The sequence below is a fragment of the Gouania willdenowi genome, chromosome 8 (genome assembly GCF_900634775.1).
Source record: "Gouania willdenowi chromosome 8, fGouWil2.1, whole genome shotgun sequence".
Classification (NCBI taxonomy): Eukaryota; Metazoa; Chordata; class Actinopteri; order Blenniiformes; family Gobiesocidae; genus Gouania; species Gouania willdenowi.
This window is the reverse complement of record NC_041051.1, coordinates 2,168,649-2,183,931: the sequence shown is the minus strand read 5'-3', so window position 1 is coordinate 2,183,931 and position 15,283 is coordinate 2,168,649. Positions and strand designations below refer to the sequence as shown.

Below are 15,283 nucleotides of genomic sequence, written 5' to 3'. Positions count from 1 at the left end.
AGTGAAAACTTCCTTCAACTAAACCATGACAAGATGGAGGTGATTGTCTTTGGTAACAAGGAAAAGAGGACTGCTGTCAGCAAGTATCTGAGTCTGGATCTTTAAAAGATAAAAACCAAGTCAAAAACCTTGGTGTTCTGATTGACTCAGATCTTACATTCAGCATCAGATCAAATCTATCACAAAAACATCTTCTACCACCTACAGAACATCTCCAGAGTGAAAGGTTTAATGACTCAGAAAGATCAGGAGAAACTGGTCCATGCTTTTATCTCCAGCAGACTGGACTATTGTAATGGTCTTCATCAAACATCTACAGCTGGTTCAGAACGCTGCAGCTCAGGTCTGAACCAGAACAAAGAGGTCAGAACACATTAGTCCAGTTTTAAAGTCTTTACACTGGCTCCCAGTCAGCCTCAGAATAGACTGTAAAGTTCTGCTGCTGGTTATAAATGTGTGAATGGGTTTGGTCCAGAATACATCAGTGACATGTTAGTCAGGTATGAACCCAGCAGGTCTCTCAGATCTATGGACACAGGTCAGATAGTGGAGCCCAGAGCTCACAGTAAACATGATGATGCTGCTTTTAGTTGTTATGCTGCAAAGAAGAGGAACAAACTACAGCAGAGCTGAAGTCAGCATCACATGTGAACATTTTTAAATCAAAGTTAAAGGCACTTTTTTTCTCTACTGTGTATGATTGAGAGAAAGATTTTTGGTCATGTTGTTGATGTCATGTGTTTGTTGATGATTTTACTGATTATTTTAAATGTTTAAATTTTAAACAATTGAATGTTTTATCATGTAAAGCACATTGAGTTGCCTTGAGTATGAAATGCGCTATACAAATAAATTTGCCTTGCCTTGCCTATACTTTCACTTTGTGAAATATAAATCTAGTTGAACTAAAATGCAGTAGAAATATCTGAGCTCAAACTTGATTAAAAACTAAATCTAGAAAAAAAAATGGGGTCACCAGAAATTGTTGATATAAAAATGGGGTCACAATCCAAAAAAGGTTGTGAACCACTGCATTAAATACTGTTTATTTCACTTATTTACATGAGATTCTTTAAAATGTGTGTTATCACTGGTTCATTCCATCATTATGATCTATTGTTGTTTTTAAATAATATTCTGAGCAAAATGTTGAAAAAGGACAAAGGGGGTACTTGGATTTAGAAATAAGAAAAACGGGGAACTTGAGCCAAAAAAGATTAAGAACCACAAAAAACTCTAGTCCTTGATAATCACTTTTCTGAAAACATAGATTTTACATTTACACTATACAGATTGCACACACACACATTTTTGTCAACTTGGTTTTGTTAAAAAAAATTCTTTATCTCACAAGATTGTTGATCACCACTTCATTTCACAGTGTCCACCAAACACATGATTTTGTTATGCAGCAGTACTTTCTTCCTTATAGAGCCAAAATACCACATGTCTTCTGTTGAACAGTCCTGACTCAGCACTGATGTAGTCGTTTGGTTCCATTTGTTTCTTCTTTGGTGGTGCTAGTTGTTCCACCAAGACAGCAGCCCCAGGCCGGGCTCACAGATGGTCCCCTGAGACAGAAACTACACATGAGAGGCACGTTCCCCCCAAATGAGAGCTGGTCAAAAGAAGTGGTCAAATACAAGGATTACGTTTCACAAGAAAATGAAAAGACAATGGGAGAAAATGATCTCAGTAAGTTCCAATGAGGGTCTAATCCAGGGGTCTGCAACCTACGGCTCTGGAGCCTCATGTGGCTCTTTGACTCTTTTGCAATGGCTCTCTAAAGCTTTGAAAGAAATATTCAAATATTGAATTATTTCTTACAAAGGGTATTGGTGATTGACATTAACTTCAAATAAAATCAAGATAAAACAATTTATTAACCTAAAATAAATCACGTGGTACAATGACTCAGCACATTCCTACTTCACCTCCTACAACATCTACAGACCATCAACTTTCCTCCACCTGTGACTAACCTTAAGTTTTAAATCCCTGATAAGAAACTAAACCAACAAAAACACTATTTCTGGAAGAAAATACAGATTTTAATTGTGTGGGAACAGATTCATTTAACCACCAATGTACAGGTTAAATATGTATGTTTTATGTGTGGCAAGAAATTAGAAATTAACATGTGTTATCATATTCATGTTACTTTTTGTAGACTTTCAAATACTCATGAAATTATTCAATATTAATTTAACTGTATAGAATTTAATACTGTATTGTCTTCATTGAGAAGGTTTTTTTTTTTTTTCAGATCCAGGACTTTGATCCAGGTGAGATGAGACAATGGTTCCTTTGAGAGTAAAGGTTGCAGACCCTGGTCTAGTCTATTATGTACCAACAGAGGGCGCTCTATACCTGTGAATCCTCTAAAGTGGAGCACTTTGGATATGAACTGGGTTTGCCATCATAGAGTGGGGCTGCTTTGTTGTCCTTATTAATGCTAAATATCAATGCATCAGATCAAATGAAAAATCTGAAGATCACAGAAATGTTTGTAGTATCATAATATATATATATATATATATGTGTGTGTGTTTGAAGGCAGGACAGCATACACTAACAAGTACATTCAATAATTATGGACTGATTGAGAAAGGAAATCTCCTTTAATCAAAGAGGTGTAGATCTAGGTGATGTTTTTGTTAAATTGTATACGTCATATTGTGGGATTTTTGTTATTTGGAGTGATTTTTCTGTATTTTGTGTTACCATTTGTTAAATTTTCCTGTCATTCTTTGCATTTTTGTTGTTTTGTATTTTTAAAATACATTTTATACATATTTTTTTAATTGTATTTTGTACATATGTAGTTGTTGTCTTGTGTTTTCTGAGTGATGTGGTGGATTCTCTCTGTTTTGTCTGTTTTTATGTCTTTTTGTAGTGATTGTGGCACTCACACAACACACTTGTTTTGTTATATTACAATTTTCACATATTTTTCTACATGCTCTCATCAAACCATGGACAGATGGATGCACGAATAAAAGCGTCCAGAATAAGCAAGTATGGATAGGAAGTGGGTGGATTACAGGAGCCATGAATATGTGGTTAAAGTAACTAAACCCCAAACCTGAATACATATGTATTTGGGTATTAAATAGTGCTGTTGATTGATCCTAGTCCAACTTTTAATATTTTAGTAAAAGTATTTAGATTTTGTGTATTTAGTTGTACTTTAGTTGCAATTTAATTTTGCTACTGGTTGAGACAGATTGTTTGGATTATCGTGCTTCACCTTGCCCCTCCTATAAAAGCTGAGAAGAGGGTTTCCTCCAATCACAGCCCTCAGTAAGCATTGATTGACAGCCTCAATGAGGAAGCATTTTCTTCAGTGGTGATGTTTTTGACTCTGTGTTTATCTAAAGAGCAGATTCAGGTATAATCAGAGGGTTCATGTGTGTGTATGTACATACACACAGTGTGTGTATTCCCATCTGTCTCTGCGTGTGAGCGAACGTGCATGTACGTGTGTGTGTGTGTGTGTGTGTGAGGTGGTGTTCCGAGTGGTGGGAGTAGAGCAGGGACTGTGTGTGAGTAACATAGCATCTGTGGGGCTGTGTGTGTGTGTGTGTGTGTTTATGCTTGTGGGCTGTGTATTGTGTGTAGTAGTTGAGCAGACAGTGCTCTGTCACTGCCAGCACTGACCGGCTGCCTGAGTGGGCGTATCTTACTGCGTCAGGAGCCCCACCCATAATAAAGGCGTTTTTTTAAATTTCCCTCCTCGTGGCAGGTCAGCAGAAAGCAGGGGTTTAGTTACCCTTTAAATTAACAACTATAAAGTTGAAAATAAATAATGACGTGTCAGGATTTCAGAGCAGATATAAAACATTATCTGAAGAGGAGGGTAAGCTATAGCTCAGGTATTCATGAAGCCTCACTAAATATGCAGCATTGGATGGTCCCTTACAATCAGAGTGTAGGGCGGAGTTTTCTTCACTCCACTATCTTCTGCTGGTGGCGCCGTCGACTGCCCTGGATTGGTGGACGCATCAGGAGCTGGAGTGGCTGGGCCTGATGGAGACGTGTCTACAAACACTTCATCTGCCACTTTGAAACGTATCTCCTCTCCTTTGTCCATGTAGAGGTCGTGAGCGCCCTCGTCAGTTTCGTACTCCCACAGCCAGACCTGCTCTGCCTCATCACTGAGAGGCCATCATCAGCTAAGGTCAGCAGCACCAAACATGGACCTAAAGCTTTTACTGCACATCAGGATCAGACACTAAGCACTGTTTATCACAAATAGATCAAGGATACAACTTTGCAGGCTGCTGGAGAGACTCCGGAGGAATGACGATATCATCGAAGAAGCCCATTGTCACTGTGAAGCAGAGAGATTATTAGAGGCAGTATTATGATAAATCACTTTGTAATGGTTTAGCTACAGTGATAAACATCCTTTAGCCTCATTCAGAGGGTCAGAGTTGAAAAAGTTCTGTTTCCTCCCTCCCTTATTATTCCACATTTTGTAAAAATTCAGCTCCTAACGGGTGAGTTGGATTTTTGCCCCAATAAGGTGGAAACTCCTCCTCCTACCCTATAAGAATGTGAGCTCCTCCCTCTCAAACTACCTCACAGCTAAAACAAACACTGCTGTTTAATATATACAGTAATATACATAATACCTTATTGTCATATATGTAAAGCTACATACACTAAATGTGTTCTCTGTATTTAACCCCTCCCTGAGGAGCAGTGGGCAGCCACGGTGTAGCACCCAGGGAGCAGTTAGGGTTAATATAAGGGACTGATCAACATCCCACAGTGATGGACAAGGGAGATTAGAACCAGTGAGACTACCATTACAAGCCTGCTCCCTTAACCACTAGTCCCTTTATCCACAGATAATATATTTACATTTAGTATATAGATTATCTAGTATATAAATAATTTGAAGCGCAGTGTGAGCGCTCACAATCAGTTCCACTTTTAGTAGCCGTCACACGCCTCGTATCACCTTTATGGGATAATCTGACGTGTTTGTGACCCAATGCGACGCAGCGGAATGATTATAACAAAGGATACAATCATTAAAACAAATGATCATCACCTTAAATGAACTATTCCTGTGATCATAATATGTGAGGATGACAAGAAAGTGACGTAGCAGCTCTGCTGAGTGTTTGAACCAGTTGACTGACTCCGCTGCTGATGTGATAAACACACCGTGAAACAGCGTTGGTCAGACTCACAATCACAATAGACTCTTAAATATCCATGTGTTTTACTGTAATGTGCAGTTTTTTGGCTGAAAACAATAACAAAAGTGTGTGCATAGCAAAAGAAAATCGCTATGTGATCAGCTGTGGTGTAGAGTCAGTGGCTACAGCAAGGGTGGGCAAACTTTTTGGCTCAGGGGCCACATGGACTTTTAAAAATTCACAGATGGGCCGGGTCAGCACCCAGTGTATACTGTACATACATTATTCTTCTTGTTTTATAAATTTGAACTTTAGACGTCATAACAAATCAATCATATGCGTTACTGATTTACAACTTTCATTCAAATTTAGCCCCAATTCTAAAAAAAGTTTGTACATTTAAGGAGACAGGTCTGTTAGTAGAGCAGTGCTTCTCACAGTGTGTGGTATTTACATTTTCAATTTCATGCCAATATTCTTAAAACCCTTTCTTCATTGACAGTAAAGATCATTACTAGGCAAATTTAGAATCCTAAAATGTATCAGAAATTAAAAAAGCATTTAATTAAGACTGCATTAGATATATGACTGGGATCAAAATGTAACGTGGAACTAAAATGCAAACATAATGATTTACGTAGGCATGTGAAGTGGAGCGGAACCAGAAACAAACTTCTATAGCTGATTTAAAACATTTATTTACTTTTTTGTTCTGGCACAGATTGTAAACGAATCAACTTTATTGGCCATGTAATGTATGTTAAACACACAAGGAATTACACTTGGTGAACTGTGCTCTCTCTAAAAATGTAAACATTAAATGATAACAATCAACTAGAAAAAATTAAAAACATAAATATAAACAGTAGTTAGACTAATATGTGCAAAACTAAATAAAATAATATAACAAGATAATAATAATAATAATAATAATAATAATAATAATAATAATAATAATAATAATAATAATAATGCAGTGATGAGTAGTGCAGGTGAACATTTAAATTAAATAGTATACGTTTATGTCCATGAACATTTTCAGTGACAGGTTGATCCAGGGTTGTTATGTTTAGTTCCAGGTTATTTCACAGTAACAGAAACAGGACTGACACTCTATGACTGTTTAGTGTTGATCACAGTGACAGCCTGGGGGAACAAACTGTTTTTATGGAGGGTAGTTTTGGCGTACAGTGATCTGTAGCGTCTGCCGGAGGGGAGGAGTTTAAACAGAGGTGTGAAGGGTGGGAGGGGTCTGCAGTGATGCTACCTGCTCGTTTCCTGACCCTGGACAGGTATAAGTCTTGGATGGAGGGCAGATCAACACCAATGATCTTTTCTACAGTCCTGACTATCCTTTGTGGTCTGTGTCTGTCTAGTTTGGTTGTAGATCCAAACCAGACAGTGATGGAGGTGCACAGAACAGATTGAATGATGGAGGTGTAGAACATGATCAGCAGCTCCTGGGGCAGGTTGAACTTCCTCAGCTGACACAGGAAGTACATCCTCTGCTGTGCCTTTTTCCTGGTTGTGTCTATGTGGGAGGTCCACTTCAGGTCCTGTGAGATTGTGGATTCCAGGAACCTGAAGGAGTCCACGGTAGCCACTTTGCTATTCAGAATGGTAAGGGGGTGAGTGGGGGGGGATTTCTCCTGAAGTCCACTGTCATCTCCACAGTCTTGAGCGGGTTCAGTTCCAGATGTTTCTGACTGCACCAGAGAGCCAGCTGTTCCACCTCCCGTCTGAAGGCAGACTCGTCCCCATCCCTGATGAGACCGATGATGGTGGTGTCATCTGCAAACTTCAGGAGTTTCACAGAGGGGTCCCCTGAGGTGCAGTCATTGGTGTAGAGGGAGAATAGAAGTGGGGAGAGAACACACCCCTGAGGGGCGCCAGTGCTGAGTGACCGGGTGCTGGATGTGATGCTTCCCAGCCTTACTTGCTGCTTCCTGTCAGACAGGAAGTTGGTGATCCACTGCTGGGTGAGTTTCTGGTGAAGGATGTCCAGGATGATGGTGTCGAACGCAGAGCTGAAATCCACAAACAGGATCCTAGCATAGGTCCCTGGGGAGTCGAGGTGATGCAGGATGTAGTTCAGTCCCATGTTGACTGCATCCTCTACAGACCTGTTTGCACGATAGGCAAACTGCAGGGGACTGCTGTACTTTTACATTTGTTTTTTTATGTAGGTTTTATGTTAGTTCATGTCATAGTTGTACTGAATTTCTTTTTTTTTGGTTTTCTACTGCACTTTTTACATTTGTTTCTTTTAAATTCAGATAATGAGTTTTATTTAGTTTTTGATTTATTGTGAATAATTATATTACTTGTTTCCTGTTGGTTCAACACATTTTAACATGTGTTATTTGTCAGGATTATTTGGGGGGCAATGGGCACATGTGGGACTTGAAAGTTCACATAACACAGACACACACAACGTGTGTGTGTGTGTGTGTGTGTGTGTGTGTGTGTGTGTGTGTGTAAAAGTAGCTCAGTTAAATATAAAGTATTTGCATGAAAAAACCCTCCAACATAATTTGTTAATAATGGTTATTAGCATAATTAGCAGCATGTTTGGAGGAAAAGTGACGGTGGATGTTTTATTCCTTTAAAACCACAACGGTTTCTTTACAAATAATAAGACATACAGCTTTTGACTGGACTTCAGTGAAAAGTATTTACTTGTCCATTCATTATTAAACACTCAGCACTCACTGTTAACTCTTCTTTTCTTTGGGCCACTCATTGCTGTAGATGTATATCGCTGTGTCAGCGCCGCGGTTTTGCTCCGTCAACCTCCACCTGGCTCACAAGGCACGCTACGCTGCCGTGTGAGCCAGGTGTATCACGCGACACCACGAGATCCCGCAATAAAACATCAACAAACAGTTTACTTTGATTATCTGAAGTGGAAGAACTGTTTGTCTGATATCCAAGTTACCTCTTCTACCATAAGTAAGTTCTAATTCTTCTTCTTCTTTGTGGGTGTGTTATGGCGGTGACCAATGTAACTCTGCTTTCTTCCTCATCTTACATTTTCTGTCCATACCTAGTAGGATGCCAGGCATCACAGGACTAAGTCAAAGGAATGCAGTCATAATTATGATATTGTAACGTACTGACACCCAAAGTTCCACATGTAGTTTATTCAACGAGTGTTGTGGTTTCCCATGGCCGTGAAGGCATCATTGTTACGTGCAGCTTTCTCTGCCAGTGTTCGTCTTTGTTTACATGTGTTCTGCGTGTTGATTGGCTGGAAGCCTGGAAAAGGGCAGGCGTAAACGGAGAACATTTGGTTCCCACGGGTGTTGAGGAGATAAATGACGGAGAAAGATTCATTTTGTGTTTTAATTGTTTATTTTGGCTTTGGCGGGCCTGATTAAAAAGACCAATGGGCCGGATGTGGCCCGCGGGCCGCAGTTTGCCCACCTATGGTCTACAGACACGCCCACTCATGCATCTACATGAAGGCCCCAAAACAGCCTGTTTTTAGAAGTGTCATTAAAGTGACTTTTCAGAGGCTAAAACTCTGGAAAACAGGCGAGTTTGAGAAAATGAACCTCAAATACTATGTTGTTGGGGTTCTTAGAACAAATAGAGATGTAAGAAAAATAGCATAAAACTGGACCTTTAACTAATTAGAAAAAGGAGAAGATTTGAAAAACATCAGTGCATTATGTCTGTTAACTGTACGTTCAACCTGTGGTAGAGGGATTTACCGTGCACGCCCTCCTGACTGCAGTACTTGATCTTGCCAATGAGGATCTCTTCGAGGAATGGGTGAAAAACGACATACCTGAAATGGACTGCAGAGAGGACAAAGTGCAGCATGTTGGGTTTAAATAGTTGAAACTGTTTCTAAAGCAAGAAACACTCACAGGTTACATTTGTATTCATCAGACGTATAAATCTATGAGTAAACAGATGCTCTCTTGCCTTTGGTGTGTGAGGCTCCATCTCCTGGAAATATGTAGGAGTCCTCCAACTTAGTGACGTCGTACAGGCAGACGCAGAGACCCACGTTATAAACGACCTGAAAAACAAGAAAAAAGTTTAAAAAATGAAAACTACCAGAAGACAAAATCAGCCAAATGTACTAAGTATCTGACTTCAGGGTTCAATGAAGCCTCAGTAATGAAGCCAAGTCATAGGATTGTGATTGGCTGAAGTCGTGATCACAATTCCAACATTATCGTGCCCTAGTTGTTCAAATTTTGTGGGATTTTTTTGTGAGAAATTGCAGGCATGGCAAAAAAGTGAGCTTCTGCCAATAATGTGGAGTTTTACTACATTTATGAATTTGGAAGGACTAAGATATCTACAACTAAATTATTTGGTAATGTACAGAATAATTGTTCTGAAGAAAGCAAACCTGTCAGCATTGAATGAGTGTATGTGGCCTCTTTAATGTCATCCTTTTATTTTGCGTCGTTTCCCTTTTTAGTTCTTCTCTGTCAGCTACAGGGACTGGAGATGAAAATGAACCAAAATGCAATAATCTGGTGAAGAGCATCTTCACTCCTGCCAAATAAATAATCTAATCATCTAAACTGGTTCATATTTTCTGTTATTGTTACCTTCTCCAGTGGATGCTGAATCTCAAGGCTGAGTTTGACAAGTGGTCTACAGAATTAGACGCATTATACCTGCTTTAGTTTCATTCCACAAAAACATTTAAGATTAATATTTACTAGGGGTGTGTATTGCCTGGCATCTGGCAATACGATTTGTATCCCATGATACAATACGATATATAATTTTTTTAATATATGACTTAAGAAACAACTAATCTGTAAATGTGTTCACCTTCATGAGAACATTACATATGTATGAAATATATTTATTGGCATATTTTACACTCAAAACATTGGCTTTAACATGCCATGTGCCAACAATTAAAAATGATAAATAACACAATCTGCCTGTGGCTTTTAAACCAACTTTGACTTCAGTGCAACTTGACTTTAGTGGAAATTAACTGAGGTATATGTTTAGAACAACAAATAAATGCAGAACGTTAGAACTTCCTTTTTAGATGTTATTGAAGCTGGTCAACATGTCCACTTCTTTGTTCAGTTACAATGACTCCTGCAGTGGAAAAGACTTTCCTGGTTAAATAAAGGGTAAAAATAAAAATAATAAATCAATATGAATGCATTTTGAATCGATCAGAGAATCACGCGTCATATCGCAATATATCGCCGAATCAATTTTTCTCAACACACCTAATATTTACTGTAATCTAATCCAAGGGTTCTCAACCTTGGGGTCGCGAGACACTGGGAGAGGGTCGTCATTATATTTTTATATTTTAATATTTTTTGAACAATTTCAACTTCTTTATTTTGCTTAGACACCAAACTTAACCTATTTATCACTTTTTATTCAAATATTTTTGCTTCACTCCCATTTCTGACACTTCTTCATCACATTTCAATGCCTTTTCTGCACATTTTTTCCACTTTCAAGACATTTTCAGCATTTTAAAACCCTTTCCACTACTTTTCCACCTAATGTTGCATATGTTGACTATTATTGTCACTTTTAACCTCTTTTTTTACCATATTTCATTCTTATTTTGCCAATTTAACCACATTCATGATTTGTTAAGCCTATTATTTGCCAGTTTAAACTAATAATGTCTTTTCTGCCACTTTTAAGCCAATATTGACACTTTGAACCCTTTTTTGCCACTTTTTCTGTCCATTTTTGTCCACTCTAATTTGCAACTTTTAACCAATTTCTGTGGTTTTTAAAATCTCATTTCACCACCTTTGCCACCATGTTTGGTCACTTTTAACTCATTTTAACTCTGATTAACACAAGAATTTACATCTTTAAGATGACTATATACCAGAAATAGGCAACTTTTATCACAGCGGTGCCACAGAAATGTGTTTGTTTGATCAGAGGGTCACATGATCAACATTTATGTCAGCATTTAGAACAGTGATCAATCTGAGCATGAATACAGGAAAGAACAAACAGTTTTTATAATATTTGTGTGTTTTTCTGTAATTCTGTACATGTTTGTTGTTAACTTTCTTGTTCTGATTGCAATTTGTGCATTTCTGTTGTCCTTTAGTGTATTTTTCCTGTAAAGTATGTTTTTTGGAGTTATATTGTGTATTTGTGCTGTCATTTTGCATTTTTTAGAGTAATTTTTGTGTATTTGTGTTGTCATTTTGAATGTTTTTTAGCACCGTGGGTTTGTCGAGTCATTTTTCATGCTTTTCTTGTCTTTTTGTGTACTTTTGTTGTCATATTCTGTAATTTCGTATATTTTTCTGAGTAATTTTGAATATGACTGTTGTCATTTTGTTCATTTTTGGAGTATTTTGTGTTTTTGGAGTATTTTTTCTCTTGTCTTTTACTGTATTTTTCTGCAATGTTGTAATTATTTGTATTTTTTAATGTATTCTAGCTTTTGTTTTGTGTATTTTTCTGTCATTTTGTACATTTACTTTGGGGGCCGCATAAATTTAGATCGAGGGCCGCATGTGGCCCCTGGGATGCCAGTGGCCCATGTCTGCTATATAGTCTGGCCCAAATAATAATAAACGTTCTTGGATAACAGTGGATATTATTCAGATGAATAAATAAATGTGGTTATCACAGATTCATAGAACAATGGACCATCATTTTACTGACTTTATGGATGGACCCCAAAAATCTCTCCCCTTTATTCCCCCTTATAGATGGTCCTGTCTCCACATGACTGTTCTTCAATGTTCATGTCTGTGTTCAACCACCTTCAGCTACAGCCTTGAGTTTTTCACAGCCTTGAGTCATTCACAGGCAAACTTGCCTCATGTTAAAAATTATTCTAAGAGCACATCCATGGGACCATTTTAAGTGTAATGTAATTTACGCATGTCTTAATTACGGACAGCCCCCACACGATGGCTGTCCATCACATTTCTTTAACCTGTTATCTACTGTATTGAACTGATACCTACTTGTTTAAAGGGCCCATGTTAAGCTAAATGAACTTTTGTGTGTTTTAAACATGATAAAGTTCTATTAGGGCTTCATACACATGCATAAAGTGTTTTTCTCATTGATTCCTTCAATCATTAGTTAGAGGGTGATTTACTCCTTTCTTACTGCAGGGTGAGCACAAACACCTCGCTATAATTTGATGATGCGTTCCCACTTTGATGATGAATTTGACACTGAGCTGGAGAAGCCACGCCTCCAGGAAGCTCTCTGCCGTGATTGACATGTAAGAAGATACGCCCACAAAGGTGAGCATTTCAAAGTCCTTCGTGCAGTGCTATATATGTATGTCTCGTGTTTATAAAGCAGCATGAGCTCGGCTACGGAGTGGGTGGGAAGAGGGCGGGTCATCCTCTGGCCCTATGTCACCATGCGGGGAGGAGGAAGTCAGTGTCCGTCTATAGACACGCCCACTCATGAATATGCATGACTTTTTCAGAGGCTAAAACTCTGGAAAACAGGCGAGTTTGGGAAAATAAACCTCAAATACTATGTTTTTGGGGTTCTTAGAACAAATGGAGATGTGTGAAAAATAGCATGATATGGACCTTTAACACCACGCATCCTTCAAAAAACACTGTCAACGTCACGATCAGTATCAAACCATGAGGTTGGAAGACAGATTTCCTCTGATGACGTTATAATAAACTTTGCCTTAAAAAATAAAATAAAAAAACACAAGAAAAACGAATATATAGTCTAGTCATTAGCAAGAAGAAAGAAATTTGAAAAAAGTGGTTGTAGATAATTAGCTGTAAATGTTTTTCTTTTAAGTTCTAAACAATTCAGGTTCTATTCATATGTGTATTCATATTTAACTTTACTTGTTTTAAAGAAAAGTGTTTTTTGACCTTGTTCATCGTGTTTCTGCTCATTAGAATTGTTCAGAGTTGGAAGTGTATTTGAAGGAATCCCTGCTGCAATTAAATTGCTATTATTGGATTATTTATCTTCCATGAGAGTGGCTTTACATACATTTTAGTTCACCCTCAAAGTTAAAGTAGCTGATTAGAGTTAATGTCTTTTAAAATGTTTGACAGTAAGTATCATTCAGACAGTAGAGGAGCAGTTAGTTAACTATGTCTATCATGTTTATAGAGGGGAAATGTCTTTAATTTAATTTATAATAGAATAATAACAGTGTGGGACACCATGATGTGTAGGGACGGGGCCCTGACCCTCACCTTGTTGGCCAGCTTCTTGTTGAGTTCCTCAGTAATGGCGTCGTTGAGCTGTCTGTGGAAGTCCCAGGGTGGGATGCGGACCGTGTCCACCATCTCCACCAGCACAAACATGACAGCGGAGACCCGCCGTTAGCTCCTGGAGAGAAACTACTTCACCCACACACTCCTCTCCCTGCTTTCTAACACAAACCATTTACGGCAGGAGCTCTTTTACGACACGTCGCAAATATTTAAAGGCACAGTACGTGTTTCGGTTCACAGTACAAATAAGCCTTTTCACTACTCACTCTCTTCATTCTGTTCTTGCTTCTGAAGCTGTAACAAGCTGAGATTTTATCCTCATCGAGTGTTTGTAATTTTGAAATTGTTCAATAAATAAAAAAAAAAACCTCACTCTCGCTCTGGTTCAGTACTTCCGCATTAGGTCAAAGGTCAAGAGGGATAAACTCACCATGTCTGACGTGTAGGAAGCGAGTCTGACAGAGATTTTGATTATTAATATGATTTTAATTTTTTTACCGTTGGAGTGTTGATTTCTTAAAAGAAACGTGGCATCAGTCTACAAGGCAGAAAGACCGAGTTAGCTGCTCAAGCTAATGCTGCTAAAGCTAATGCTGCTAAAGCTGGAGTTTCAACAGTGACCCAGGTTATTGTCACATTTTGTAAACATGAACCAGCTGATCAGTGCTGTTTCACTTCATCAGAATCAGAAAATACTTTATTAAACACAGAAAGGTTTAATAAAGTATAATATAAGTATAGCATAAATGGCAAAGAGCGGTGTATTTAAAAAAAAAAAAAAAAAAAACTAATAATAATAATGATAATTATCATTAATAGTGTTGTTTTTTCTGTGTACACGCAGAAAAAAGGAACAAGATTACACAAAGAAAAGATCCAAATGAAATGACCTGTCCATCGTGCACTTCCTTCAAATTGTAAATTTAAATAATAATAGCTTAATAAAAATAATCATATGGACCTGGTTAATGAATGGTGTACCTCATAAATATACTTTTTCAAAGTGAGAACTCATACTGTAATACCTGCCTGGTCCACATCCCTGGTGTCATATAATGGCTATAGTTTATATACATGTACAGTACATGTCTGTGATATGGATCAATTGTTAATCATGAACACATTAAGATTAGACCAAATCACTTTCCTTGTATTATTTTAAACTACATTTAGCAGTAAAACTATTCTGATTCTGATGTGGGGAAAAAACATACTGTTTTATAATTACAACAGAACAAGGCAAAAGATTACTTTTTTATTCATTTTGTTGCGACTCCTCGTCCATTAAAAGCAGAAATACTCATTGAAACGTATTCGTTTAAAGCCGGTATAAGTGAGTGACTACAGTCTGAGTGTTGCACTATATTAAATGTCAGATAGATTAGGCCGAACTTTATTGTACAAAAAGTCTGCTGAAAATCTCAGCGCATAGCACAAACAGCGTCGTGTTTACATTTATATCCCTCTTGACCTATGACCCCCGCTGGGCGCGCATGTGCACTTCCAGAGTGTTACTGTACTTAAGTAGTTTTTTCTGGTATCTGTACTTTACTTGAAGTTTTTTTTTTTGGTGACTTTTCACTTTTACTTCTTACTTTTTTAAACAAATATCTGTACTTTCTACTCCTTACATTTTAAAAATGAGCTCGTTATTGTTAAAACCTTTGGAGATGACGTCACAGTGTGAAAAGATGCAACATTTTGGTAGTTTGAGCTTTTTTCTGTTAGACAGGTCCTTTAGTTTTAAGGTTAACATTTTTAAGTTTCTAAAAAAATTTAACTCAAAGCTGCTCTTAGTTTAATTGAGCATTTTTACTTTATTTTCTTTAAATATTTTATTTACAGATTGTTCCAGTGCTCTACAAGTTCTTAAAAAAATAAAAGACATGGAATTTGCTGATTTAAAAACCCTGTCTCATTAATGAAGGG

General features: G+C 37.8%; 1 protein-coding gene across 1 annotated transcript; it reads right to left on the bottom strand.

The window, feature by feature from the left end:
* Positions 1-1,319: 1,319 nt before the first annotated feature.
* polr3h (polymerase (RNA) III (DNA directed) polypeptide H) lies at positions 1,320-13,533 on the bottom strand. Its single transcript, XM_028454663.1, has 6 exons — positions 13,334-13,533; positions 9,087-9,183; positions 8,870-8,956; positions 4,270-4,333; positions 3,923-4,157; positions 1,320-1,571 (listed from the first exon to the last, which is right to left on the bottom strand). The coding sequence occupies exons 1-6, from the start codon at positions 13,442-13,444 to the stop codon at positions 1,521-1,523; spliced, it is 645 nt and encodes a 214-aa protein (XP_028310464.1). The 5' UTR covers positions 13,445-13,533; the 3' UTR covers positions 1,320-1,520.
* Between the last annotated feature and the right edge of the window lie 1,750 nt (positions 13,534-15,283).

Bases quoted from the DNA above. Each gene is read 5' to 3' on its own strand.
- polr3h (XM_028454663.1), bottom strand. From the start codon at position 13,444: ATGTTTGTGCTGGTGGAGATGGTGGACACGGTCCGCATCCCACCCTGG. The intron at 8,957-9,086 runs GCAAGAGAGCAT...TCCTCTCTGCAG, and splicing joins TGGAGCCTCACACACCAAAG to TCCATTTCAGGTATGTCGTT. The intron at 4,158-4,269 runs GTATCCTTGATC...ATGGCCTCTCAG, and splicing joins CTCCAGCAGCCTGCAAAGTT to TGATGAGGCAGAGCAGGTCT.